This window comes from Homarus americanus, unplaced genomic scaffold (assembly GCF_018991925.1).
Source record: "Homarus americanus isolate GMGI-L3 unplaced genomic scaffold, GMGI_Hamer_2.0 scaffold10624, whole genome shotgun sequence".
Classification (NCBI taxonomy): domain Eukaryota; kingdom Metazoa; phylum Arthropoda; class Malacostraca; order Decapoda; family Nephropidae; genus Homarus; species Homarus americanus.
The window spans coordinates 137296-165295 of record NW_024747489.1 but is presented as its reverse complement, the minus strand read 5'-3'; the positions used below and the strand labels follow the sequence as shown (position 1 = coordinate 165295).

At 43.0% G+C, this 28000-nt stretch overlaps 1 protein-coding gene across 1 annotated transcript; it reads left to right on the top strand.

Annotated features, from left to right (window-relative positions):
* The first annotated feature begins 9 nt into the window (after positions 1 to 9).
* Positions 10 to 28000, top strand: LOC121879614. The gene is made up of 6 exons (XM_042386282.1): positions 10 to 215; positions 9902 to 10064; positions 10722 to 11329; positions 13002 to 13117; positions 13617 to 13792; positions 27082 to 28000. The coding sequence occupies exons 2-5, from the start codon at positions 9910 to 9912 to the stop codon at positions 13764 to 13766; spliced, it is 1029 nt and encodes a 342-aa protein (XP_042242216.1). The 5' UTR covers positions 10 to 215; positions 9902 to 9909; the 3' UTR covers positions 13767 to 13792; positions 27082 to 28000.

Sequence of the window (28000 nt, the reverse complement as noted above, 5' to 3'; positions counted from 1 at the left end):
GTGCACCAACCTTGTAAGAGTGGAGTGTAGTCAGCCGAGCCGGTCTCAAATATCACAGACCCTCGCTAGAGAATCCGAGAAGTATTTAAAACGAACTCTTATCAGTAGTGAAGGAACTAAGAACATGAACTAGTGGCGAGTTATCTGTTGTCTGCGGCTCACTCAAGGCGGCTTTTAACGATACTTTTCAAGTTTTAAAACCTCGTGGGTTAAAGGTAAGTGTTAGTGGGCTACAAGAGTGGTGGAGGAGACCAAGCTGCCCTTATCTTGTGCTGGCTCGTCATAATCCTGGCCTTGTGGAGTGCTAATACTAGAGAGTAAAACCTTTTTTTTAATGTACAGAAATAAGAGAAATAAGTAAGTTAAGCCACTATTAAGTGTAAGAAGATTTGTATAAATGAAAAAGTAAATGTGGAGTATTGGTATGATGTGTAACATTTATCTTATCATTAATGTCTTCAATAAATAAATAAATAAATAAATAAATACACACACACACACACACACACACACATATATATATATATATATATATATATATATATATATATATATATATATATATATATATATATATATATATATAATATATATATATATATATATATATATATATATATATATATATATATATTCATTTATTTATTTATTGAAGACATTATTGGTAAGATACACCTTGTACTATACAAGTTTATGTATATATGTGTATATACATTAATAATTTACATAATCACATAGAAGACTATTCTTTTACTTTACATCTACTTTATATCGAATTTATCGTCAGCATGTGGACGTTAAATTACCTCATCAGTACTAAAGCACGATGGATCTTATCAGCCCCGTGTGGTGCTGGATGGCCACGGTTCCGGACGACGGATGTTTTAACAACATCTGCTCAAGAGTTCCCAAGTTGTGGTCGTGTCCTGTTGTTGGTTATTTGTGTGTTTGATTTTTGTCTGTTTGGTGTTCCTTTGTTATTGTCGTCTACACACACACACACACACACACGCCCGGACATGACAGGTAAACTTTGCCCCTTCAGTCACCGTCAACAGGTAGCTGGGGGTGGTGACGTGTATTACTATTGTCTCAGAACATACCTGTGAAACGTGTGTGTGTGTGTGTGTGTGAGTCACGGGAGAGACCAACATCCAGTCTGGTCGAGGGGGAGGAAAGTTGTCTAGCTCTCTCTCTCTCTCTCTCTCTCGGTATTACGTCACCCCTCTCTCCCCCACACACGTAGAGAAAAGTGCCTTCCCGCTATTATTTTCCCCCCTCCACCCACTCAGTACTTTACCTCCCACTACACCTCCCCCCCCTTCTCCTTCCCATCTAGGTGTTGCGTCACGCCCCCCCCACACACATACACGAATACCATTTTTTGTCGCACACGGGTTACTTGGTACACATATTAATGGTGGATGGAGTTTGCAGGAATATAATAAATTAATCTAATCCGTTGGACGCAACCGTATCTGATTCACTCTAACGTAACGCAACCTAACCTAACCTAACTTAACATAATTTAACCTAACGTAATACAACCTAATCTAACTTTTACCAAACTTGGTATAAACATTAACACAACTTAACCTAACTGAAAATAACCCAACTTAACCTACCCTAAACTAGCATTAACCCAACATAAACTAACAAAACAGTAACTCAATTTAACACTAACATAACTTAATCAATTCAACCTAACCTCGGTATCATTCACCTAACTTATTTTAACCTAGTATTAACCCAACGTAACCAAACCTAATATTAACCCAATATAATCTAGCCTAACATTAACCCAAAATAACCTGATTTAACATTAACCTAGCTTAATTAATCTAACATTAACCCAACTTAATTAACCTATCATTAACCCAACTTAACCTAAAATTAACCCAACCTAACAATTCCAACATAACGTAACGACCAGCTCCCCCCCCCCATTAATTCAATACTTTGACCCCTTCACCCCTGCTCCTCCCTCACCCCTGCTCCTCCCTCACCCCTGCTTCTCCCTCACCCCTACTCCTCCCTCACCTTTACTCCCCCTCACCCTAAACACCCACTCCGTTAGTATCTCTCCCAACCCCTGCCCCACCCCGTCATAATCACGCCCCACCCCGTCATAATCACGCCCCACCCCGCCATAGCCTTCTGCCTCACCTCTGTCAAAGCCTGACCGACCCAGTTCAAGATTATTGCGCCACCACACACACACAAGACGGCGGGAAAGGGTGAGTTGAACCAGGGTCGCTGTTATCATGTTATCAGTCAGGATAACATGTTCTCGGTGTTTACAAAGGATACCCACCCTCCCCCCCAGCAGTAACGGGAGTAGCAGGAGTAATGGTAGCTGTAAAATAGTAGCATTATAGAATTAGTAAAGTAGCAGTCGCACTAAAACAGAAGTAGGAGTAGAATTAAAGGAGCAGCAGTAGTAGTAAAGTAACAGTGGCAGTAAAGTAACAAAAAACAACACCAAAGTAGAGTAACAGTAACAAAAGCAGCAGCAGCAATAAAATAGTTGTACCAGTAGTACAACGTAGCAGTAGCATTAGAAGATTACTAAAGTAACAGTAAAGTAGCAGAAACAGTAAACTAGTAGTAAAGTAGCAGTGGCAGTAGAGTAATAGTAGCAAGAAAGTAGCAATAACAGTAGCAAGAAAGTAGTAGCTAAGTAGCAGTAACAGTGGCATGAAAGTAATAATAAAGTAGCAGTAGAAGTAAAGTAGCAGTAACCGTAGCAAGAAAGTAGTCGCTTAGCAGTAACAGAAGTATGAAAGTAATAGTAAAGTAGCAGTAACAGTAGCAAGAAAGTAATAGTAAAGTAACAGTAGCAAGAAAGTAATAGTATTTTTAATAGTATTTTAACAGCAAAGGTAAAGCAGCAGTAGCAGTAAAGTAACATTAATATCCGTCCAACTCTTCTCTTCCTTAATACATGTACACACACACATGTATACGTCACACAGGAGGACTGATAACTCCTTCCATCATTATATTACAGGAAATGCTGCACTAAGTCTCTCTGGAGGCTTCATTAAATTCCCTGAAAGTTTATGTTTGGTTGAGAAATTTTGTGGTTTTGAGAGAGAGGAAAAAATGACGTCAGATCTGCGTGTGTGTGTGTGTGGGCGCCCCCTCTTGATCCTCTCCTTCGCCCCCTCCGACCAAACCCCCCCACTGCCCCCCCCCCTGCCCTCTCCCCCACCACATATAAGGTCAATTACATAAATAGCCTATCTTCATGGAATCGTGGGCTGGAAATTATTTTATAAGAAAATTAATGTTGTCTCCTCTATGTGACCGGTTGGCTAGTTTTATTGTTGTCTTCCAGGAGTGGAGTGCTGGAGTGGTTGTGTGAGTGCTGGAGTGGTTGTTGTTGTTGTGTGAGTGCTGGAAGGGAAAGGTATTATATTTCCCTAATACCCTTCCCCTCCAGCATAGATAACCACACGTACATGCAGACACACACACACACTTATATGTATCAAGTGTTCTTTACTAATACATATTCTATTAAATAAGTAAGCCTGACGTCACCGAGTTCCGTGAGGTGAGTGAGGACAGGGTAACGTTCACGACAGTCCATACTGCCAGGTTACGTAATATAAAGTCGTAAATTAGCTGTTACGAAGCAAGGGATGATATAACGTCGTGAATTATTATTTTATGCCATAAGTGATGCCATGTTGTAAACTCTGCCACGTTATGATATTCTTTGACGATAATAATATACCGTGACGTCATGTATGGGGGGTTTGTTTAGTATCAACATCCGTGACTAGTGGCGGAGGTGGTGGTGACGTTGGCGTGACGTCACAGAGAGGGGCGGGGCTTCCCAAATGCCAAGACGCCCGCCTACACTTGTACTGCTGAACACATCCCAGGTGGTTATGTTATTCTGGTTCATTCTGACGCTGTTCTCTTTTGTTCTCTCTGTTCTCTAAGCTTATGGGTTTATTTTCGTTTCTTTCTCTCTCTCCTCCTGTTTAAGTCTTTGAGAGAGAGATAGAGAGAGAGAGAGATAGAGAGAGAGAGATAGGTCCCTAGATGCTCAAGTTTCCGCTCCGTCCGAAGTTTGGGCGGAAGTTACAGTGGAGACCTCTTGTTGTAGGGCGGAAAAGTGATTCCTTCCTCCACTGTTTTTGGGGGAGGGGTGGTGATTGTCGGGGTGAGCAGGGGGCAGGGCGGGAGGGTTGTCGGGGTGAGGGGGCAGGGCAGGGGAGGGGTGGTCTCGACTATCTCTCTTACGTGTGTTTTACTGACATTGGTGGGGTGGTAGTAGTGGAGGTGGGTAGTAATTGTGGTAGTTGATGTAGTGGTGGTAGTAGATGTGGTGGTTGAAGTGGGTGGTAATTGTGGTAGTTGATGTAGTGGTGGTAGTTGCTGTGATGGTTGAAATGGGTGGTTGTGGTTCTGGTGGTTGATGTAGTGGTTGACGTGGTGCTAACTGTAGTAATTGTTGTGATTGATGTATTGGTGATTGTAATTGTTGTGATTGATGTATTGGTGGTTATTAATGGTGAGTGTTGATGTAGGTGATGGTAGTTCTGGAATTTTTTTGTTTTTTTTGTTTTTTAATATTTAACAGGGATTAGTCCATCCTGGCACAGGTCACACCCACATCGAGGCCTGGGATACGAAAATATAATAATAATAATAATAATAATAATAATAATAATAATAATAATAATAATAATAATAATAATAATAATAATAATAAAATCAATAAAAATATAACATTAAAAATAAAATAATAATAAAGATCCATAAATAAATAACACAAAAAAACGATCAATAGTAAGAAACAATATATGTATGTTGTGTTGTCAATAGTAGAAGAAACAATTGAGACCCTGCAACTGTGTGCTGATGAGGCAGAAAGTCAGATCAGCAACCTGGGACTTGTTCACAATTTTTGTGATGCCATATGGCAGCAGGGTCTACCATTAGACAACACATTATGCTTCCAATATCTTCCCAGGCGGTAGTACCTCCCTGTTTGGTAGCTGCCTACTACCTACTACCTGTTAGTTGTAGTGGTGATATACTGTAGTGATGATAGTGGTTGATAGTTAGCACTGGTTGTGGTTGTGGTTGTGATTGTTATGGTGATGATATTGGTTGAGATGAGAGTTGTATTAGTATTATATCTGGACGCGGGGACAGCGAGCTTTCTTCGACATCAGGATTTTTGATCCCATGGCCGCATGTCACCGTAACCTAGCTCTCGATGCTGCACACAGGAGGAACGAGAACGACAAGATAAGGGCATATGGGGAGAGAATTCAAAACTTTGATCAAGGCAGCTTCACTCCTCTAGTGTTCACAACCTCTGTGGATGGGACCAAGTGCAAAATGCTTCTACGTCAGACTAGCGGAGGTGATCTCCGAACAGAAGCAGCAGCCCAGAAGTTATGTCACAGCCTGGATGAGATGTCGACTGTCCTTCTCTCTCCTTCGGTCGGCTTTGCTCTGCCTCAGGGGAACGAGAGCTTCGGCCCCAATGCCGACAACTGCTGCAGATATTGACTATGAGGCAACAGTCACTGAATGCAGCATAGATCTGCGGCTCAACTAATTCAACACAGATAGGATAGCTACTTATGTATTAGGATATTTAATATTAAGGTAATAAAATGGCGGCGAAGGTGTGGCTATTGGGGGAGGCTGGAGGCCACGTTTAAAAAAAAAGTAGTAGCAGTAGCAGTAGTTATGTACCAGGAAGGATGTCGTAACAAGGACCTCACACACACACACACACACACACACACACACACACACATACACACACACACACACACACTGTCGTAAGCTGAAGTCGTTTTACCACGAAGTCCACGACTATACGACCGGGTCAAGTGTTACTCTCCCTCTCAGATGAACATTCTGAAAAGTTCTTCCGCTCTTAAGACTGATACAGTGTTATTTAGTCTTCATGAACACCTTTGGCTAATTAGATGTGATCTCTATTGTTTACGTTGTTATTTTGTTTATGCAAAATTATTATAAAGTATTAGAAAAATAGTGATTTGATTGGTTGCTCGAAGTCAACAATGGTCTGACGTCAACGAGAAATGTTTGTTTACACAGAGGATACCAGGTAGCTAATTGGAAAACCCCATCTGATGGTCAGTAATTATTTCAGCCAATCATTTTGTTTCGTGTTAAGTGACGTCAGTAATAAGTAAATATATCAGTTGGGAAAAAGTTTCCTGAGGCCAAATGAAAAAATGAAAGAGAGAAAGAGAGAGAGAGAGAGAGAGAGAGAGAGAGAGAGAGAGAGAGAGAGAGACAGGGAGACAGGGAGAGTGTGACCCTTGAGGTTAATTGATTAAACAGAGAAAGAAAAAGACTCAGACAGAGAGGAAATTCCTTTTTGAAATATAAATAACTCCGTAGGTTTTTTATACGGTGCCAGAACTGACACGTACATGATAACAGATGTCTCCACCTCCCTACTTAACCTCAGTACTTGTTTAATTAAAGGGCGTTATCTACTAGAAACCATTGGAGAACAAAAAAAATCCCCATAATACTGAGGTAGTTTTCTAATAAATACCGGAAGAAGAAGAAGAAGAAGTGAGGAGGAGGAGGAGGAGGAGGATTATAGAAGAAAACGAAGATGAGTAGAAGGAGAAGAAGAACAAGACGAAGAAAAATGTCTCAAAAAAAAATCATCATGCGGAATACATGCATCAAAGCACCAACAATAACAACAACAACACACACACACACACACACACACACACACACACACACACACACACACACACACACACACACACACACACACACAAAACATGTTCAAGAAAACCAGAGAAACAAGAAACAATCAAACAGACGTCTTAGCAGCCCAGACAATGTTGTACTCAAGCGTCTGAGTTATTCCTTGAGTGTCACTTGACCCTGAAGAGTGAGGAGGAGGAGGAGGAGGTGGGGTGACAGTGTGAATCAACGGAAGAAGTGGAAGAGGAGAAGAAAGATTAGGGAGAAGAGGAAGATAGGAGGGAGGATGAGGAAGAAGGTAGGAGAGCGTAGAGAAAGAGAGAGGGATAAAGGTGAGAATAGAAGAAGAGAGTGAGGAGAGACTGAGAAGAAAAAAGAGAGAGGAAATGGAGGAAGAGAGAGAGAGACAGAAGGAGAGGTAGAGAGAGAGGGGGAGAATGAGAGGGTAAGAGAAGTGATGATGAGAGTAAAGAAAGTGTGTATGAGAGGGAAGAGAGAGAGGAGATGGGCAGGGAGAGGACTAGGACGGAGAGTGGGAGGAAAGATAAGAAGAGAATAAGGAGAGAGAGGAAGAAGAGAATGAAGAGGAGTGTATTACGCATCATTTGTTTTTCACACCTCCCATTCTCCTTCCCAGCCTCGCCTCCTTCCCACCTCCCGAGCTGACTCACCTGTAACAAGAAGCTAGTTAGATGGAGAGTGCAAAATAGGGGCTATGAAATAGGGAGGTTGGGGGGGGGCAGGATGTAGTTGAAAAGGAGGCAGGAAAGGGGAAGAGGAGGCAGAAAGAAGGGAGAGAGGGAGGAGGAGGGAGAAGATGTACAGAAGGAAGAGGAACATGTGAGCATTAAGAGATGTCTAGTAAAAGATTGAATGAATGTGTTTAGAGAGAGAGAGAGAGAGAGAGAGTCAGTCTGTCTGTCTGGTGTGTTTATCACATGCATACGCAGTCTAGGGTTGCACACACCTGGGGTCTTCGTTGACATGATGCGCCATGGAAGTATATACATTGCATATACATACATATACTGTAAAGTCACTCGTGGATGCTATTAATAACAAACACAAAATAAGAGAGAGAGAGAGAGGGAGAGAGAGAGAGAGAGAGAGAGAGAGAGAGACTGCAGCAACACCCACAACAAAAACCTCCCTGGAAGTGGACAACCTATGATTTATGGCCAGACGTTCCTTCGCCTGGCGACCAACCGTGTATCATCGCCTGCATCATCACTCCTGCTCTCTATCTCTCTCTGTCTGTTCATAGTTTTATCTATTTAACTACTTAATCTATCTCTCTATCTCTGCACTCTTCCTATTTGTTTGTCTCTTTCCCTCTCTCAATTTTTCCTTCCCTCCCTCTCACCCTCCTCCTTCCCTTCCACCTCTCATTTCATCTCTCCCTCCCACTCACTCTTCTCCTTCCATTTCTCCTCTCCCTTACTCTCACCTTCTTCCCTCCTCCCTCTCACTCTTTCCTTCCCTTCCAAAACTCACACTCTCTCACCTCCCTCCCCCTCACCAGCCTCCTCCCTTTCTTTTCCACCAAGCGAACGTGAAAATATGTTCTCATCCCCACCACTGTCTTCTCTCTCGCCAACAAGGGCTTATTACCCTCACCCCAGAATTCATAGGAGAGAAAAATGCCATGTTGATTTTCCGTCGCAAATATAAACAAAGAAATGAAAGCCTTGAAGTGTGGAAGTCTGGAGGAGGTTTTGCAAGGTTTAGGGTTGAGGTTTTATGTGCTATACGGTTTAATGCTTTTGGTGGGGTTTTACAACGTTGTATGTTTATATTTTAACTGGTTTTTAAAGGTGTATTGTTCTTTAAATTCCTTGGGAGGTTTTACAAGATTGCGGGTTTAGGTTTAACTATATTTTAAAGGTTTATTTGCCCATGGAAGCCTTCACGGGTTTACAAGATTATATAGTTTTAACTAAAAGGTTCATATAAGGTTGCATCTGTTGGTATTAAATAGTTTAACAAAGAACTCCCAGCTTGAAGACACTTAAACCTGGTTCTTGACCTCTTGAGGGTGTTACGAGATGGAGGTTGTAAGTGGGAGTAAGTGATTTAGTAGTGAAGATGTGTGTGTGTGTGTGTGTGTGTGTGTGTGTGTGTGTGTGTGTGTGTGTGTGTGTGTGTGTGTGTGTGTGTGTGTGTGTGTGTGTGTGTGTGTGTGTGTGTGTGTGTGTGTGTGTGTGTGTTTATGTATGTGTATGTGTGGAGTGTGTGTGTGTATGTGTGTGTGTGTGTGTGTGTGTGTGTGTGTGTGTGTGTGTGTGTATGTATGTATGTGTGTGTGTGTGTGTGTGTGTGTGTGTGTGTGTGTGTGTGTGTGTGTACCTGGAGAAGTACCGCACGAGAGGGTATACACCGACTGCACACCGGAGCAAACAAGCGCCGTCCCTCCCGCACTAGTTGTAGCCCTCCACACATTCACGTATTTGCCTCTCGAGTCACCTCAGAGCTCACAGACGAAGATAACACTAAATATTGTAATATTCCCATAATTTAGTTATAGCTGCATAATGGTTATACTCGACAAGGAGAGAGAGAGAGAGAGAGAGAGAGAGAGAGAGAGAGAGAGAGAGAGAGAGAGAGAGAGAGAGAGAGAGAGAGAGAGAGAGAGAGAGAGAGAGAGAGAGAGAGAGTAATGTGTGGGTGTTTGAGGAACTGTGCCTGTGTGTGTGTGTGTGTGTGTTACCATGTGTATGCTTGTGTATGTGTGTACGTATTCATATAAGTAATGTACACATGCGGAAGTGCGACTATTGACACGCCTCGTTTTCTGTTTGTCCTCCCTGATGTTTACCAGGTAACACAGTCTTCAAGGCTTCTTGTTTTCTTCAGGCGAGACTCGTTAAAATAAACAATATTTTAGTAATTAGTGAAAAATAATAATGTCTGTGTTGCTTGTAAATATCTACTACTATTACCGATACTACTACTACTACTACTACTACTGCAATTATTATTACTACTACTACTACTACTACTACTACTACAATTATTACTACTACTACTACTACACTACTCTCCCTACTACACCACAATTATTACTATTACTACTACTAACACGACTGCCTTAAATAACTATTTACTTCAATCTCGTAAAACAACATCAACGCATCAAAACTCATTTCAAACTTCCATCTCGTTTCAGTAAAAATAATGAGTGTCTTGAGGTTCACGTTGTTACTGGTTGTGGCGCTACTGTCGGCCGTGACGTCACAACCCTTTAGCCACCCAGAGTCCTCGAGGCGCAGCGGCTTCGAATGGAACTCCAGAAAGATCGGGAACCGAAAAGTGGCGACAATATCCATAAGGTAAGGAATAAGCAGTAGTAGCTCAAGAACTCATTAACAACAGCATTATTCGGGTTCCTATTTAAAATTTGTATAATATCTGAAATGTTAAAAATGGCCAAATTTCTTTGCTGGAGTTCATTAGAGTGCATTATTTTCTACACTTCGTCAGAACTTGTTACAAAGTTAATTATTTTTCGAGTTATGTGAGTTATGTGAACCTACCACAAGTTAAGTGTGTCTCCTTTAACTGCTGTGAGCTGTTTGTCTCTCTTAACTGCTGTGTCTCCCTTAACTGCTGTGTGTCTCTCTTAACTGCTGTGTCTCCCTTAACTGCTGTGTGTCTCCCTTAACTGCTGTGAGCTGTGATTCCCTATAAGTTAAGTAAGCTATTGTAATAATAACACAGATGAACTGAATGTCTTTGTAACCTATCCTAACCTAACCTAACCTATCCTAACCTAACCTAACCTAACCTAACCTAACCTAACCTATCCTAACCTAACCTAACCTAACCTATTCTATCCTAATCTAACCTAATCGAATCAAACCTGACCAAATCCAACCTGACTAAACTAACCTCACCTAACCTAACCTAATTCTCCACTAAAAACCCTGCCATGATACATCAATAAATTGTCTTGGTTTATTTTCTCATGACCAACGACCATCTTACAGAAGGGACGAGGAGCGTGACCGTCGCAGCGTCGCCTTGGCTGATGACGACGAAGACGACGACCCTTTCAGCAGAAGCCTCCTTCCACAACACCACCACCGACACCAGCAAGCGGAGTCCACGGTGGGTGAAGGCGGCCAACACCACCACCATCACCACAGCAAACAACAACAACACTCACACAGACACCATCACGGCGACGACGAGGTGGAGCTGATCGAGGGACTCTCCCCACATCTCCGGGACCTCACCCTCGCCCGCATTAGGAACCTGACGACTGCGAAACCGAAAGGAAACGCCAAGACCAAACGGGAGAGGAAGGGGAATGAAGGAAGAGGGAGAAGAGGAGGAAGAGGAGGAAGAGGGAAAAAGAAGCAGGGAAAGAAGAAGCAACAAAAGAAGAGGAGGTCCTCCAAGAAGAACAAGAACAAGAAAAAAAAGAAGGGGCAAAAGGTATGTCGTGGACTGAAGGACGCCGAGACGAAGAAGAAGTGTAAACAGGAGCTGAAGAAGTGCCGTAAGATGCCACGTGCTGCCAAGAAAGAGTGCAAGGCGAGGGTGGACAGCATGTACCGTGACATGTTTAACTTTATCCAGAGTAAGATTAACAGTAAGTACGTGTTTCTCCCCCCTCTATCTATCCATCTATCTATCTATCGAGTAAAACATTGACATAAAGTAAATAAAATGAAAAACAAATACAGAGACTCAGACATACAGACAGACAACGAAAAGATAAGGGTAATGCGAGGGAGAAGGGAAGAAAGGAAATGGGAGAAGGAGGAGGAAAGAAGGATGAGAGAGAGTGCGAGAGCGAGAGGTAAGATGAGAGAGGAAGGCCTAGGGGAGATGGGGCGGCATAATTCCCCTAACTTTTACACTGAGTGTTTCTTTTCGGGGAAACTTCTCCAACCTTTTAGGGAAAAACTGCAGAGGCCCCATGAGAGCTGCTGCTGCTGTGTGTGTGTGTGGTGTGTGTGTGTGTGTGTGTGTGTGTGTGTTTAATTTACATTATAGATAGACACATAGATAGATGTGTTCATTAGCTAATTACTAGAAATCAACACTGCAGTCAGCTAACAGTGACCTGGGTAAACTAACAGTAACCTGGGTAAACTAACAGTGACCTGGGTAAACTAACAGTAACCTAGGTAAACTAACAGTGACCTGGGTAAACTAACAGTAACCTGGGTAAACTAACAGTGACCTGGGTAAACTAACAGTGACCTAGGTAAACTATCAGTGACCTGGGTAAACTAACAGTGACCTGGGTAAACTAACAGTGACCTGGGTAAACTAACAGTGACCTGGGTAAACTAACAGTGACCTAGGTAAACTAAGTGACCTGGATAAACTAACAGTGACCTGGATAAACTAACAGTGACCTGGGTAAACTAACAGTGACCCGGGGTAAACTAACAGTAACCTACAAACCATGACCTGATAAACTAACAAAGACCTTGATAAATCCAACAGTGACCTGGGTAAACTAACAGTACCCAGGTAAACTAACAGCGACCTGGGTAAATTAACAGACCTGGGTAAATCCAACAGTAACCTGGATAAACCAAGTGACCCTGATAAACTAACAGACCTGGATAAACCGCGAGCACCTGGGTAAACTAACAGTGACCCAGGTAAACTAACAGTGACCTGGATAAAAATAACAGTGACCTGGGTAAACTAACAGACCCGGTAAATTAACAGCACCTAGGTAAACCACGGTGACCGTAAACTAACAGTGACCTGGGTAACCAATCAGTGACCTGGATAAACTAACAGTGACCTGGGTAAACTAACAGTGACCTAGATAAACTAACAGTGACCTGGGTAAAATAACAGTGACCTGGGTAAACTAACAGTGACCTGGGTAAACTAACAGTGACCTAGGTAAACTATCAGTGACCTGGGTAAACTAACAGTGACCTGAGTAAACTAACAGTGACCTGGGTAAACTAACAGTGACCTGGGTAAACTAACAGTGACCTGGGTAAACTAACAGTGACCTAGGTAAACTAAGAGTGACCTGGGTAAACTAACAGTGACCTGGGTAAACTAACAGTGACCTAGGTAAACTAACAGTGACCTAGGTAAACTAAGAGTGACCTGGGTAAACTAGCAGTGACCTGGGAACTAAGAGTGACCTGGGTAAACTAACAGTGACCTAGGTAAACTAAGAGTGACCTGGGTAAACTAAGAGCGACCTGGGTAAACTAACAGTGACCTAGGTAAACTAAGAGTGACCTGGGTAAACTAACAGTGACCTCTTCCCTTCCCAACAGTGAGTGGGAACGAGGCCTGCCAGTACCATCGTCTAGAGCAGTGTTGTCGCCAGGCTGACCTACCCCCCCAGGACCCTACCACCTTGAACCCGGTCGTCAAGTGCCACTTCAGGGAGGTGAGTGCCACGCCCATCCACATGTTTATATCATTATCTCGGCCATGTTCATATTTATATCACGTACACGGACGCCCACATCTCTAACTATCAAGTCCAAATACATATCTATCACACCAATGTACTTGTGTATACATCTTCAACGCCCATGGACATAGTAATTACGCCCATTCATGCTCATGTACATATTTATCACGCCCATTGACACCCACGTATATATCAATCACGCCCACACATCCCATAGTCACATCCAGCAACCTCTACTATACATTGTTAAATTCTATACACAAGGATGAAGATTGATAATTGTTAACGGGGATCATTCAGAGGGTTGAATCAGACGCGGTTGAGATTGGTTAGACTAGAGAAAGGTTGGGTTAGGTTAGGTTAGGTAAAATTTGGAAATTAGGAAAACGCCAAGTGACATTTACGTAGAATCAGGAGACTTGTATCATGGCGTCACGTTTTCTTGACTCACCAACCACGGCTTTCCTTTCAGAAATTCCTGGAGTGTATGCAGGACCAGATGGCCGACACGTGTGACCCGACCTTCCACACCCAGGGCAACATGACCGCCCTCAGGAACAGGATTCGCCAGGTCGTGTGGTCAAACAGCAGCTGCCTAATATCTGAGGCCCTAGAGGGTTAGAGGGTTCACCACGAGGTCATGCAAGGGTTAGTTAGTTCCTTTTGGTGCTTATGCTAGGTCATATGGCCACCAGGAGGTCATGCTAGAGTGAGATAGCCACTAGGAGGTCATGAAAGGGTCAGACGGCCACCACGAAATCATGCTAAAGTCCTGCAATGATCAATTGGATACTCCATGGTCAGCTGACGCGCCAAGAGAACATTTATGGGTCGTTTGGTTACTCCTGGTGCTCGTCCAAGGGTCAAATTACCAAGTGGCAACTAAGAGGTCAAGAGAGTTTTAGCAGCTACGGGGAGCACCAAGTACCTGGCCCTCCTTCACCTGGTGGTTCTTGACTAGACTCTAATAAACAGTCCAGTGGCCAGGTGGGCTGAAGGAGTTACTTGTAGGAGGACTGTTTCAAAAGGCTGTCACGTACATACTCAAACAAGGCTGGAGGACCACTTCCACTCGACGTGTTTCTTACAGAGACGTGATGCTGTTCCTCCAGCAGCTTCAGGATAATGCGGAGAGAAGGACGACCAGCCTGTCGTGGACGGTGTGTTGGCCCTATGAGTGGCGTGCCAGGTGGAAGGAAACACTGTCGCTCGTATCATGAAAAGAGCGTTACTGCAGGCAGTAGACGGGCGGACGTTCGCCCGGTGTAATTGACATTGCCAGGCGCAGGTGATTGTTCGTACTGGAGCTGATTTTCTGGTAAGAAACTATGTATATATATGCATACATGACTGTGCCTCTTCTGAGCTTCGGACTCGTGGTCTTAAGCGAGCAATATGACTTTCTGGTGAACTAAAAAGACACAAAAAACTTGTTGGGTCAAGATGGTGACGTAAAGACACAGTACTACTCGCACAGTACATGTATTATCACCCATCGAGGGCTTTACCCACTTAAGGCTTTCTCTAGGCTAAGATCCCAAATGTACAATGGGCCACCCATATCCAGGGAGTCAAGAGAGTTTCATCTCTCGTCGATGCTTCTGTATATAATAGCTTTTGGAAAGTTATCGTCAGTATCCACACTAGTAGTTACATTATCGCAGGACTGTGCTGTGTTCACTCTCTAGACTGTGCTGTGTTCACTCGCCAGACTGTGCTGTGTTCACTCGCCAGACTGTGCTGTGTTCACTCGCCAGACTGTGCTGTGTTCACTCTCCAGACTGTGCTGTGTTCACTCTCCAGACTGTGCTGTGTTCATTCTCCAGACTGTGCTGTGTTAACTCTCCAGACTGTGCTGTGTTCACTCGACAGACTGTGCTATGTTCACTCGTCAAACTGTGTTGTGTTCACTCTCTAGACTGTGCTGTGTCCACTCTCTAGACTGTGCTGTGTTCACTCTCCAGACTGTGCTGTGCTGTGTCTACCTCCAGACTGTGCTGTGTCTACTCTCCAGACTGTGCTGTGTCTATTCTCCAGACTGTGCTGTGTTCACTCTCCAGACTGTGCTGTGTTCACTCGCCAGACTGTGCTGTGTTCACTCGCCAGACTGTGCTGTGTTCACTCGCCAGACTGTGCTGTGTTCACTCTCCAGACTGTGCTGTGTTCATTCTCCAGACTGTGCTGTGTTAACTCTCCAGACTGTGCTGTGTTCACTCGACAGACTGTGCTATGTTCACTCGTCAAACTGTGTTGTGTTCACTCTCTAGACTGTGCTGTGTCCACTCTCTAGACTGTGCTGTGTTCACTCTCCAGACTGTGCTGTGTTCACTCTCCAGACTGTGCTGTGTTCACTCGACAGATTGTGCTATGTTCACTCTCCAGACTGTGCTGTGTTCACTCTCCACACTGTGCTGTGTTCACTCTTTAGACTATGCTGTGTTCACTCGCCAGCCTGTGCTGTGTTCACTCTCCAGATTGTGCTTTGTTCACTCTCCAAACTGTGCTGTGTTCACTCTCTAGACTATGCTGTGTTCACTCTCGAGAATGCGCTTCGTTCACTCTCCAGTCTGTGCTGTGTTCACCCGCTAAACTGTTCTGTGTTCACTCGCCAGACTGTGCTGTGTTCACTCGACAGATTGTGCTATGTTCACTCTCCAAACTGTGCTGTGTTCACTCCCCAGACTATGCTGTAGTTCACTCCCAGACTGGTGTGCTGTGTTCACTCGCCAGACTGTGCTGTGTTTACTCTCCAGATTGTGCTATGCTCACTCTCCAGACTGTGCTGTGTTCACTCTCCAGTCTGTGCTGTGTTCACCTGCCAAATTGCTTCTGTGTTCACTGCCAGACTGTGCGTGTCGTCGCCAGATTGTGCCAGGTTCACTCGCCAGACTGTGCTGTGTTCACTTCTAGATCACCTGTGTTCACCCACTAGACTGTGCTGTGTCTACTCGCCAGACTGTGCTGTGTTCACTCGCCAGCCTGTGCTGTGTTCACCCGCTGCTGTACTGCGTTCACCCACCAGACTGTGCTGTGTTCACTATCCAGACTGTGCTGTGTTCACCCGCTAAACTCGAAGCAGGTTCACTATCCAGACTGTGCCAAACACTGCATGAAATACTGCCGTGCCACCACAAATTAAAGCCAGGTTTACCGCCAGACTGTGCTGTTAATCCTCCAGACCGTGCTGGTGTTCACCCACCAGACTGTGCTGTGTTCACTCGCCAGACTGTGCTATGTTCACTATCCAGACTGTGCTGTGTTCACCCACCAGATTGTGCCAGGTTCACCGGCCTGACTGTGCCAGGCTCCACTTTCGAGACTGTGCTGTGTTCACTATCCAGACTGTGCTGTGTTCACTCGCCAGACTGTGCTGTGTTCACTCTCTAGACTGTGCTGTGTTCACTCGCCAGACTGTGCTGTGTTCACTCTCCAGACTGTGTTGTGTTCACTCTCCAGACTGTGCTGTATTCATTCTCCAGACTGTGCTATGTTCACTCGTCAGACTGTGTTGTGTTCACTCTCTAGACTGTGCCGTGTCCACTCTCTAGACTGTGCTGTGTTCACTATCCAGACTGTGCTTTGTTCACGGCCAGACTGTGCTGTGTTCACTGGCTGTGACTGCTGTGTCTACTCTCCAGACTGTGCTGTGTTCACTATCCAGACTGTGTGCTGTGTTCACTCGCCAGACTGTGCTATGTTCACTATCCAGACTGTGCTGGGTGCTCCACTGGCTGTGATCTGTGCTGTGTTCACTCTCCAGACTGTGCTGTGTTCACCGGCCAGACTGTGCTGTGTTCACTCTCCAGACTGTGCTGTGTTCACTATCCAGACTGTGCTGTGTTCACTGCCAGACTGTGCTGTGTCTACTCGCCAGACTGTGCTGTAACTACTCATCCAGACTGTGCTGTGTTCACTGGGCCAGACTGTGCTGTGTTCACCCACCAGACTGTGCTGTGTCTACTCTCCAGACTGCGCGCTGTGTCTTTCACTGCCAGACTGTGCTGTGTTCACCCACCAGACTGTGCTGTGTCTACTCTCCAGACTGTGCTGTGCTCACTGCCAGACTGTGCTGCAGGTTCACTATCCAGACTGTGCTGTGTTCACTGCCAGACTGTGCTGTGTTCATCATCCAGACTGTGCTGTGTTCACTCGCCAGACTGTGCTGTGTTCACTCTCGCCAGGACTGTGCTGTGTTCACTATCCAGACTGTGCTGTGTTCACTGCCGTGACTGTGCTGTGTTCACCCACCAGACTGTGCTGTGTTCACTCTCCAGACTGTGTGCAGTCCACTGCCAGACTGTGCTGTGTTCACCCACCAGACTGTGCTGTGTTCACTCTCTCCAGACTGTGCTGTGTTCACTCGCCAGACTGTGCTGTGTTCACTCGCCAGACTGTGCTGTGTTCACCCACCAGACTGTGCTGTGTTCACCCACCAGACTGTGCTGTGTTCACCCACCAGACTGTGCTGTGTTCACTCGCCAGACTGTGCTGTGTTCATCCACCAGACTGTGCTGTGTTCACCCACCAGACTGTGCTGTGTTCATCCACCAGACTGTGCTGTGTTCACTCGCCAGACTGTGCTGTGTTCATCCACCAGACTGTGCTGTGTTCACTTGTTCACCCACCAGACTGTGCTGTGTTCACTCGCCAGACTGTGCTGTGTTCACCCACCAGACTGTGCTGTGTTCACCCACCAGACTGTGCTGTGTTCACCCACCAGACTGTGCTGTGTTCACTCGCCAGACTGTGCTGTGTTCACTCACCAGACTGTGCTGTGTTCACCCACCAGACTGTGCTGTGTTCATCCACCAGACTGTGCTGTGTTCACTCGCCAGACTGTGCTGTGTTCATCCACCAGACTGTGCTGTGTTCACTCGCCAGACTGTGCTGTGTTCACTCACCTGACACACACCCGTGAAAGGTTATAAATGCTACACCCTGGAGGCAAGACGAGGCAGGACGGTGTACGTGAAACAATACAACATCAGCCTTTAATTACCGTCTGTCCTCTACCTACCAGGCCAGAGTCACATAAAACTATGGTCACATGAAGTTAAAGTCGCATAACACCAATGTCACATAGTCACATAACACAGAGGTCACATAAAGTCACATAACACTAAACTCACATAAAACTAAGTCCACACAAAGTCACTTAACACTAAGGCCACATAAAATCACATAATACTAAAGTCACATAAAAATCACATAAGACTTCGTCCATAAAAAGTCACATAACACGAAGATTATATAAAGTCACATAACACTTAGGTCACATAAAGTCACATAACACTAAGGTCACATAACACTGCATAGTCACATAAAAGTTACATAAAGTTATATCTTAGAACAAATAAATTCACATGAAGTCACCCAGAATTAACCCCCCCCCCCACCAAAAAAAAAAGATAAGTTATATAAAATTAAACCTCATATAAAAGAATTAAGCCTCCATTTACGTGTAACCTTTCCCCTGCCCTTCACTGTTGATAGAAAAATAACCCAGACATTTATTTAACTTGTGGTTTATCCTCCGTCAACCTATCGATCATCCCCCCCCCTTCCCGACACCCTCCCCCGACACCCCTCTCCCCTCCTCTGGCGTCCTCAGCAAGTGTCAGAAGTAAGGTAGCTACTGGTTAGAGTGAAGTGTGTCATCACTCATTTAGCAATTAGCAATCAGTCAATTTCTATGGGTGTAGCTTAGTTGAGATAGCATTCACAATCATTAGGTTTAAGAAAATCCCATGAGGTCGTAAGAAAATCCCATCAGGTCGTAAGAAAATCCCATGAGGTCGTAAGAAAATCCCATCAGGTCGTAAGAAAATCCTATGAGGTTCTGTGCTTTCGACCGTATTCAGAAAGATTGAGAAGTAGATATATAGATAGATCGATGGATAGATAGCTACTCGGTACATAAGCAGAGAGAGAGAGAGAGAGAGAGGAAGGAAGGAAGGAAGGAAGGAAGGAAGGAAGGAAGGAAGGGAGAAAGGAATAAAAAACATCCCTCTTACACCTTGAGGTATCGCTTGACTTTCTGACGATGCCGTGTTATCCCAAGACTTAATAATTTATTATTTAAAGACAACCTTGAAATATATACGAGTGGTGTTTTTTTAATGTAGGTGTCCTCTCTCTCTCTCTCTCTCTCTCTCTCTTTCTCTCTCTCACACACACACACACACACACACACACACGAACGAACGCTGTACATCAGGTTATATTTGTATATTTGCAAGTGTACATGACAAATATTTGGTCAGTGTAAACCCACTAAAAGAAATATGTAACATGAAAAGCACACACACACACACACACACACACACACACACACACACACACACACACACACACACACACACACACACACACACACACACACACACACACACACACACACACAGTTACTGAAATCCCGACCTTTAAAGTATACACACTACACAAGTTGGGTACACATACAGTATGTACGTTGGATATACATTTCCTTTTGTATTAATGTATGGAATTTTTTATACATGCTGTCTGAAACTTTTTTCCTGTAGTTTTCAATTTACGGTTTGCGTCACTCTGTATTCTTCCCCTACCCCTCCACCTCCCATTTCTTTGATTTTTCTGTACCCCTCCATCTACCCCGTACATGAGAGAGAGAGAGAGAGAGAGAGAGAGAGAGAGAGAGAGAGAGAGAGAGAGAGAGAGAGAGAGAGAGAGAGAGAGAGAGAGAGAGAGAGAGGCATTATAGAAAAGCCCTTACAGAATATTTGTTTTAATTAAGCAAGTATTATAGGCATTGTTTGGCCTCTCCTTGTTAGTCTCTGAGGCCAAACAACTTCGTTCTTCATCGCTATATTACATTTAGACAGACACATCATATAAACAAACAAATTTAATAATAAACAATAGTTACTCATCTGTGTGTTGAATCACTGTCTAGGTCATGAGGTCAAAGGTCAGTGGTTATTGACATTAAAGATTAGGTCGAAAGGTAATTAACATAAGGGTTGTGATGACCTTTAATAGTGTATCATGTTTTTCTCACCACATTTACACACACACACACACACACACACACACACACACACACACACACACACACTGACATTTCATCATATCGTCGTTTCCAAAACAATGTTGTTATTTTCACAAAGTTGTTCATGTTGTCCACTTGTGTTTTGAACATATTTTTTACAGTTGACAGACTCGATGGTTGATGATAATTGTTGTTGTTTTTCACAGTTAGAAGTTATAGTTAGCTCATTAAACAATTAAACATTTTATATAATAGAACAATGTTACAATGGTAAAGTGTTACAGTGGAACAGTGCCACAGTAGTACATTGATACAAGGAAGCAGTGACTTTGATACAGTGGTACAGTGCTGCAAATTGTTACTTCAAAAACAAGACACTCACTACGGTCAGTAATATAGCATAGCGTAGTATAGTGCTAAATAGGGGAAGGTCAGGCCGGAAGTACAGGAGAGAGTGAAAGTCATACTCAGCCGCCCAGAACAACAGGACCGAACCCACAGATGTGATTTAAAACACAATACTGTAGGAGAAACTCGGCCTTGCATTATTCAGGAGCCTAATGGAGGGTATTGAGAATGCTTTTACAGCCAGCGTGTAGCGACAAAGGTCATATCAAGCAAGCATTCATGAAACATGCAAATAATCACGGTGTCTGGAATAAGGTGACAAGCACACTCATGTTATTTAAAGCAGTCAAAGAAATATTGCCCACCAATCTTCAATGGATGGATCGCGGTTGGGAGAGAGGTCATTGAAAGGGCTTTTACCGTCAGCGTACAGCCAGAGGTCATGTCATGCACGCATTCATGAATCATGCAAATACAGGGTTTCCAAAACCAGGTCGCTTGAATATTACATAAGCGGTGCACTCCAGATGGACTGCCCTTTTTACAGGGTTGGTGGGCAGCGGCCAGCGCGGGCGGGGAAAAATACTTTCAAAAAATTTATTTGTCATTTACATATGTCGAACTCTGGACGAGAAACAGGTAGCTGACATGTATGAAAGGTGTTGTGTTTTTATTTATTCAATACAGGGTAAATATTTCCATTTATATATACAGTATATTACTTTTATTACGTATATAAAAGACATGAGAATTTTCATCACACATTGATATCAAGAACAAACGTCATCACCTCATCATTACTCATTTATCTCAATATTTCGCATTTTTTTTGTTCTTTTCTTATCCTTAATTATTGTGTTCTCATTTCCTCTCATACATCACATCATCAACGCAGGTTTGTTTACTGAATCTCTGGCGTTGTCTCCTCCCCCCACCATCATAACCTCCCCCCCACCATCATAACCTCCCCTCCACCATCATAACCTCCCCTCCACCATCATAACCTCCCCTCCACCATCATAACCTCCCCTCCACCATCATAACCTCCCCTCCACCATCATAACCTCACCCTCCATGACCATAACCTCACCCTCCATGACCATAACCTCACCCTTCATTACCACACCTTCCTGTGTTTACATATCATTTACGTTCACCTGGAGTGTGTGTGTGTGTGTGTGTGTGTGTGTGTGTGTGTGTGTGTGTGTTTAAGGTTCCTCTTACTGTTACACCTTAATTATCACTTTTCATACACTCAGTAATGGTCATAATAACAAGTTCTTTATACTGAGCATACTACGTGTGTTTCGTCGGGTTCAAATCTCGCATATTTAGAGCTGACATATTCGTAGTTTGCATATTAGAACCTTTAAATCCAGCAGGTTCGAATTTAGCAAGTGCGAATGAGCCAATTCGAACATCACAAAAATCAGATAAAAAAATAGACTATCATTCCAAGTACAGGTAAGATATACATGCAGGACAAGGTACAGGTGCAGGTCACCACCATAGAAGACACTCAACCCCAACACTCAACCCTGGATTCGACCCCTACTTAATACCTTACCAGAGTATCTTAGTACCATACCACCTGCTGTAAACACATAGATCATGGATGTCTGGTGGAACGCGTTCTTGTGCGTGTGTGGCATATTTTATGCTTAATAAGTGCTCAAATGCCGTGAAAATGGTTTAAAATATGAATATGAATATCGCCACAGGAAACTTCGCCCGCGCACGCGTGAGTGTGTCCAAGCTGTGAATTTATGGAAACTAATTATTCATAGTATATCCAATATTTCTCAAGCAGCGTCAAATACTGTTGTTCGGGTGCTGTGTCCCTATAACAGCCTACCACACAGCACGCTTTATATGGTCACTTGGCATATAAACTTTATACTATACATTATGCATTTCATATATTTTGTCCTCCGATATTTACAGTGTGTATATAAGTATATATTTCTCAGTGCTGCTACAGGTGTAACAGCATCACAGCTCAGCACACAGCACGCCTTATACGGTCACTTGGCATAAATTTATATATTACAACATGCATTTATATTTTGTCTTACTGTAATACTCGCTATTACACGTGTGTATATATATGATGTATAAATATTCCTGTCCACGTTTCATCCATTTGTTGGAGACAACTTCATTTGTTTGCCACACCTGTAATTATTAAAAGTCTTTCAGGTATCTTAAGTCTATCGTATATATATATGTCATCTTAGGGAGGTTAATGTGTCATGTCAAATTATTATTATTGTTGTTGTTTTATGTATCAACTCTGAAAAGTTTTTTTGAGTCTTTTATTTATGTTTTGTACAACATTTTGAGTACAATTATCTTGGTAAATTATGTATATGTATGAGTTTTCTTCACTGGCTAAGAGATATCTCTCTTGCTGTTGAGAAATGTTGTGAGATAACTCATTATTACTTGCCGATGAGACGAAATGAGAATACTCTAGGGCAGAGCTTTAGATATGTTGAGAGAGACGCTAATGTTTAAGGTATGTATATGTAGACGATGTAACCACGCTGGTCGTGATAGTATCTCTCCCTTTTTCTCAAGTTTTGCCTTGGTCCATTTATGCTTCTCTCATTTTATACCTTCAATTGTTCACCTGCATTTCAACTTTCTACGTTGCAAGTTTCAGTATTGTAAAGCCCTGCACGGGTCAACATACACTAGACCTCGACTTCTTCACCGAGTACAACAAACACTGCAACACAACCTTGACTTAATTACTATGCGCAACAAACTGTAATACGACCTTGACTTCACTGTGTACAGAAACAGTGCAACATGAATTCAATTTCTTCACTGTGTGCAACAAACATTGTAACATGACCATAACTTTACTGTGTGCAACAAACAATGCAACATGACCATGACTTTACTGTGTGCAACAGTGCAACATGACCATGACTTCTTCAATATGCAACAAACAGTGCAACATGACCATGACTTCTTCACTGTGTGCAACATGATCATTACTTCTTCACTGTGTGCAACAAACAGTGCAACATGATCATGACTTCTTCACTGTGTGCAACAAACAGTGCAACATGACTATGACTTCTTTACTGTGTGCAACAAACAGTGCAACATGACCATGACTTCTTCACTGTTTGCAACAAACAGTGCAACATGACCATGACTTCTTTACTGTGTACAACAAACAGTGCAACATGACCATGATTACTTCACTGTGTGAACAACAGTGCAACATGACCATGACTTCTTCATTGTATGCAACAAACAGTGCAACATGACCATGACTTCTTCACTGTGTGAACAACAGTGCAACACAGCTTCTGTGATCTCATGTAATTTCTGTAGTGATTTATTTTATATATTTTTCTCACCTACTTTGTATATACAGTGTATAAAGTATGACTTTAGGAAGTCTTTTATTATGACCTTTTACTTTATGTCATGTTAACGATAATGATGGTAATGATAAAATAACGATAATGATATGGGCAAAATGAATAAGGATCAAAATAACACAATAATAATAATAATAATGATAATAATAACAATAATGATAATAATAAACAAGACTTACAGCTGTCAGTAGTGGTAATATAACATTACAGTTGTGTTCAGAGTACAATGTTACAGTTTACCACCAGAGTACTGAGGTCTTCCTGAGTGAAGTGTTACCGCTGTCTCTGACCTGAGTTACTTGTTCTTCTCTCTTTATTACACTCAAGAGCAGCTGGTTCCCCTGGTGAGGTATGCCGAGTGCTGAACCCAACCATCACCTCCCACACTCGGCTAAGTGACATAACTTACAGGGGACCCAAAATAGACACAGAAAAAGTCAGAAAAGAAAATCACAGAAAAAGATCTGAAAAAGTCACAGAATAAAGTAAAAAAAAAAAAACAGCAAAGGTATTCTGGGTATTCTACTATTATTATTACTACTACTATTATATGTCCTACTTTTATTGTTAATAGTACTTATTATAAAGACTACTTCGACTATTAAGCCTTATCTGTTTAAGCCTATTAAAACATAAAAAAAAATACAAATTGTCAAATATATACCAAACTGTTCTCACTTATGACATTATCCACTCAGACGTAAATCCCGCAGGAAGACGTAGGATACACACTCTCTTCACCCTTACTCATGCACCCCGTAATGTTCAAACTAACAACCTGAGAGACGTATAACCGAGTTCCTTCAAGCTGAAACAATTACAATATATAAATCAATAAACAGTGATGAAGCAAGGACGAAGGAACAGCATCGCCAATTGTAACCTAAGTAGACATCAGTGGTGCCAACGTAACTACAACTCTCCTTTCGTGTTCTACTTCGCTTCAGTATCTCTAAGTATGTGATTATACCAATACTATTTTTAGGGCTGGCTGTACGAGACACTATAATAATGAGTTATGATGAGACATTCACCATACAAACACTACACGAGACACTATACAACACCTGTAAGTATGATGCAAATGTTGGTAACACTGATTGTAAGCTGGTGGGTATAATAATAATAATAATAATAATAATAATTAACGGTTTATTGAAAGAGCTTGGCAGCCAGAAGGCGTGTGTGTGTGTGTGTGTGTGTGTGTGTGTGTGTGTGTGTGTGTGTGTGTGTGTGTGTGTGTGTGTGTTTGTGAAGGGGGTTGATATGTGTGTTTTCCTACATTTCGGTAGAGTATGATATCATGTCTGTGTCACTGAATTCCCACTGCAGGAGAGGATAACACACAGGAAAGCAAGACTACTGTACTGTATATTGTATCGACCTTAACCTACAGTCGCCTTCATTACAGTCCAATATACAGTTATCGTCTCCTTCAGTGGGATTTCGGTATTGCGATTAATGTAGTATTACGTCAGTATGAGATGATGTTAGTTTAGATTATTACGGCCAGTGTGATATTATCTCCCTGTGATATACCAGTATGATACTAAGTCAGTGTTATGTATTAGTATTTTATCTTATCAGTATGATATCGCGTCAATATGAGTTCATGTTGTTATTACATCATATCAATGTGATATTTCGTAAGTGTGATGTATTCGTATGATAACATGTTTATTACATTAAGGTTAAGTCAAATATTGCATAAAACCACCAAAGGTAACTGATATTATATTCAAGTGGGTTGTGGTGAAGGAAGTACAGTTATCGGGAAGTGTGAGGAATACTGACAGCAGTGACAGAGCGCTTGAGAGAAGACAAAGGCACTTTATCGTTAACCGCATATCAAGGTTGTCATAGTTCAAGGTATTGGCCACCATCATGCGTGAAGGCTCTCAGCTTTTCACAGAACTGAACATGTGACTCAAGGTATGGTGGTACGGCTGACCAGAGAGGAAGATATCTTAGTGAGTGATGGAGTCAGAGTGCTGCTGTAGGTCGTCTTTACGGGCCAGGCGGGAGAAGCTTTTCGTCACAGGTTCTAGGAAATTTCGTCACCGCACAATTCGTCAGCGGTTCAGTATAAACCTAACTTAACCATGGCTTCATCGCCACCAAAATAAAGACAGTATTACCTAAATTTAATAAATATAACACGGTATTCAATAGACCGGTGACGAAATGTCCGCCCACCCTCGTCGCCACCCCGAGGACAGGCCGCTTTTACCGGAACATCAACGGCGCCATGGTTGAAACGTCCTCACTGGTAGGAATTTAAAGAAATATGTGAACATGCTTAGAGTTGTCCTCATTTAGAGAAGATAGAATAAACAGGTGTTTGAGTTCTGGACACCGGGGGTAGGCAGGAAGAGAGATCCGAGATAATGAGACCGTGACGAATCTGGTTAGAGGTTGGAGGTAATGGCTTGGTAAATGGCTATTAGTTCAAACTGTAGGAGAGACGACAAGGTAGGAAGTCAGATGATGGAAGCTGGGCATCAAGAGGCCATCGTGTACTGTATGCAGAAGGGCGTCCCAGCAGCACCACAGGGAAGGACTGAGCTGTTGGTGTAAGGGAGGTGAAGTGAGTTTGTGCTTATATGAATAATGTCAGTGACTTGATAAGAAGGAAGTTCATCTGACTCTTAGCAAGAAGTACGATGAATGTCAGGTGGGACTGTCCTAAATGGGGACTGTGATTAATGGGGCGGGAAGATAATAAAACTGTCTCTGATGAACCAGGCTGGGAACCCCTCCACTAGGTGTTTGGGAGGGGAGGTGGGGAATGAAGTTCTCCTTATGTTGTGTAACCGAGGTAGTCAGGGAGTCTGGGGGCGAATATCATGAAGGGAAATGGTTTGAGAGTATGCTGAGGCATCGACAACAGTCTCAGTTAAATGTTGAGTGAAGTGAAACATTAAGGAGAGAAGTATTGGGGCTTGACTCCTCGGGATACTTCAAGGTTAGATCTCTAAGGACGAGAGGTTGAACGTCGAGTTCAGGAAGTACGGTGACGATCCTCATGGATGGTTGGGGACTTGTCCTGGGTGACATCGAGGGACAAAAGATGTGACCTGAGAGCTAGTCCACCAGGAATGTGTGTACAGGTGGATGAGGAATCTAGCAATTGGAATACTGATCCCGAGTTCCTTTTACAGATGGAGTGAAGTGGTCGGATGGGCGTTAGGAGAAGAGTCTTGAGTTTCCTGAGATGTCTGAGTGGTTGATGCTACCCAGAAGAGTGATCTGTGCTCAGTCTTGAGCTGGCTGGGGTCACTGACAGTCTTTAACGGTGTTGATGATGAGCACTCAGGATATTGTTACTTCTGCAAAGGAATGCAAAAGCTGTTGAAGGGCAGATGAAAGGCGGGTACTGAAGACATTGTTCAAAAGGAAGTGGCCGAGAGGAATCTCTTAAGGGCGTTACAATCTGAGAGGAACTTCGTAATCCAGGTGAACAGCCTCGGACCTTTACCCCAGCGGGCTACTGGATGTCGAGAACTGCTTTAAGATCAATGAAGACTGTACAAGAATTCTGAGTAAGGCGGCTCAGAGGACGAGTGGAGATGAGTTCAAGAAGGCAAACCAATACGATCTTCCCCATGACTTACACAGGTGAGAGAGATATGAAAGTAGTCCGAATTGGGTTTTGAGGAAAGGTACACCAGTGTTTGCAGTCAGGACTGCTGGTAGACTACTTATAGTTAATGTTATAGAATCGGAGGTGTAGGTTACCAGGAACATGAGTCAGAAGGCAGAGTGTGTGACGTACTGTAGGTAATGTGACCATCTCCGGGAGTTGTGGTTTTGTCCCTATGAAGGATAACCGGAGGCCTTCTGTCGTGATGGGCAGGATGGAATTTTATTGTTTGTAAGAATGAACGTAATAAAAATCTGCCTTATAAATGATTTTTTATGAATTGTGAAAAAAAAAATGTACATTATATTATACTTGAATCCAACAACTAGATATTTATGTAATATTATAATAGTTACTCATACAACGTCTTAATTTTCTATGATATCAGCCATAGAAAGTTATATATTAGGGAACACAATAATAAATGGTACAAAGTC

Coding starts and splice junctions, on each gene's coding strand:
- LOC121879614 (XM_042386282.1), top strand. CDS start 9,910: ATGAGTGTCTTGAGGTTCACGTTGTTACTGGTTGTGGCGCTACTGTCG. Junction 10,065..10,721: donor GTGGCGACAATATCCATAAG/GTAAGGAATAAG, acceptor ACCATCTTACAG/AAGGGACGAGGAGCGTGACC. Junction 13,118..13,616: donor TCAAGTGCCACTTCAGGGAG/GTGAGTGCCACG, acceptor CTTTCCTTTCAG/AAATTCCTGGAGTGTATGCA.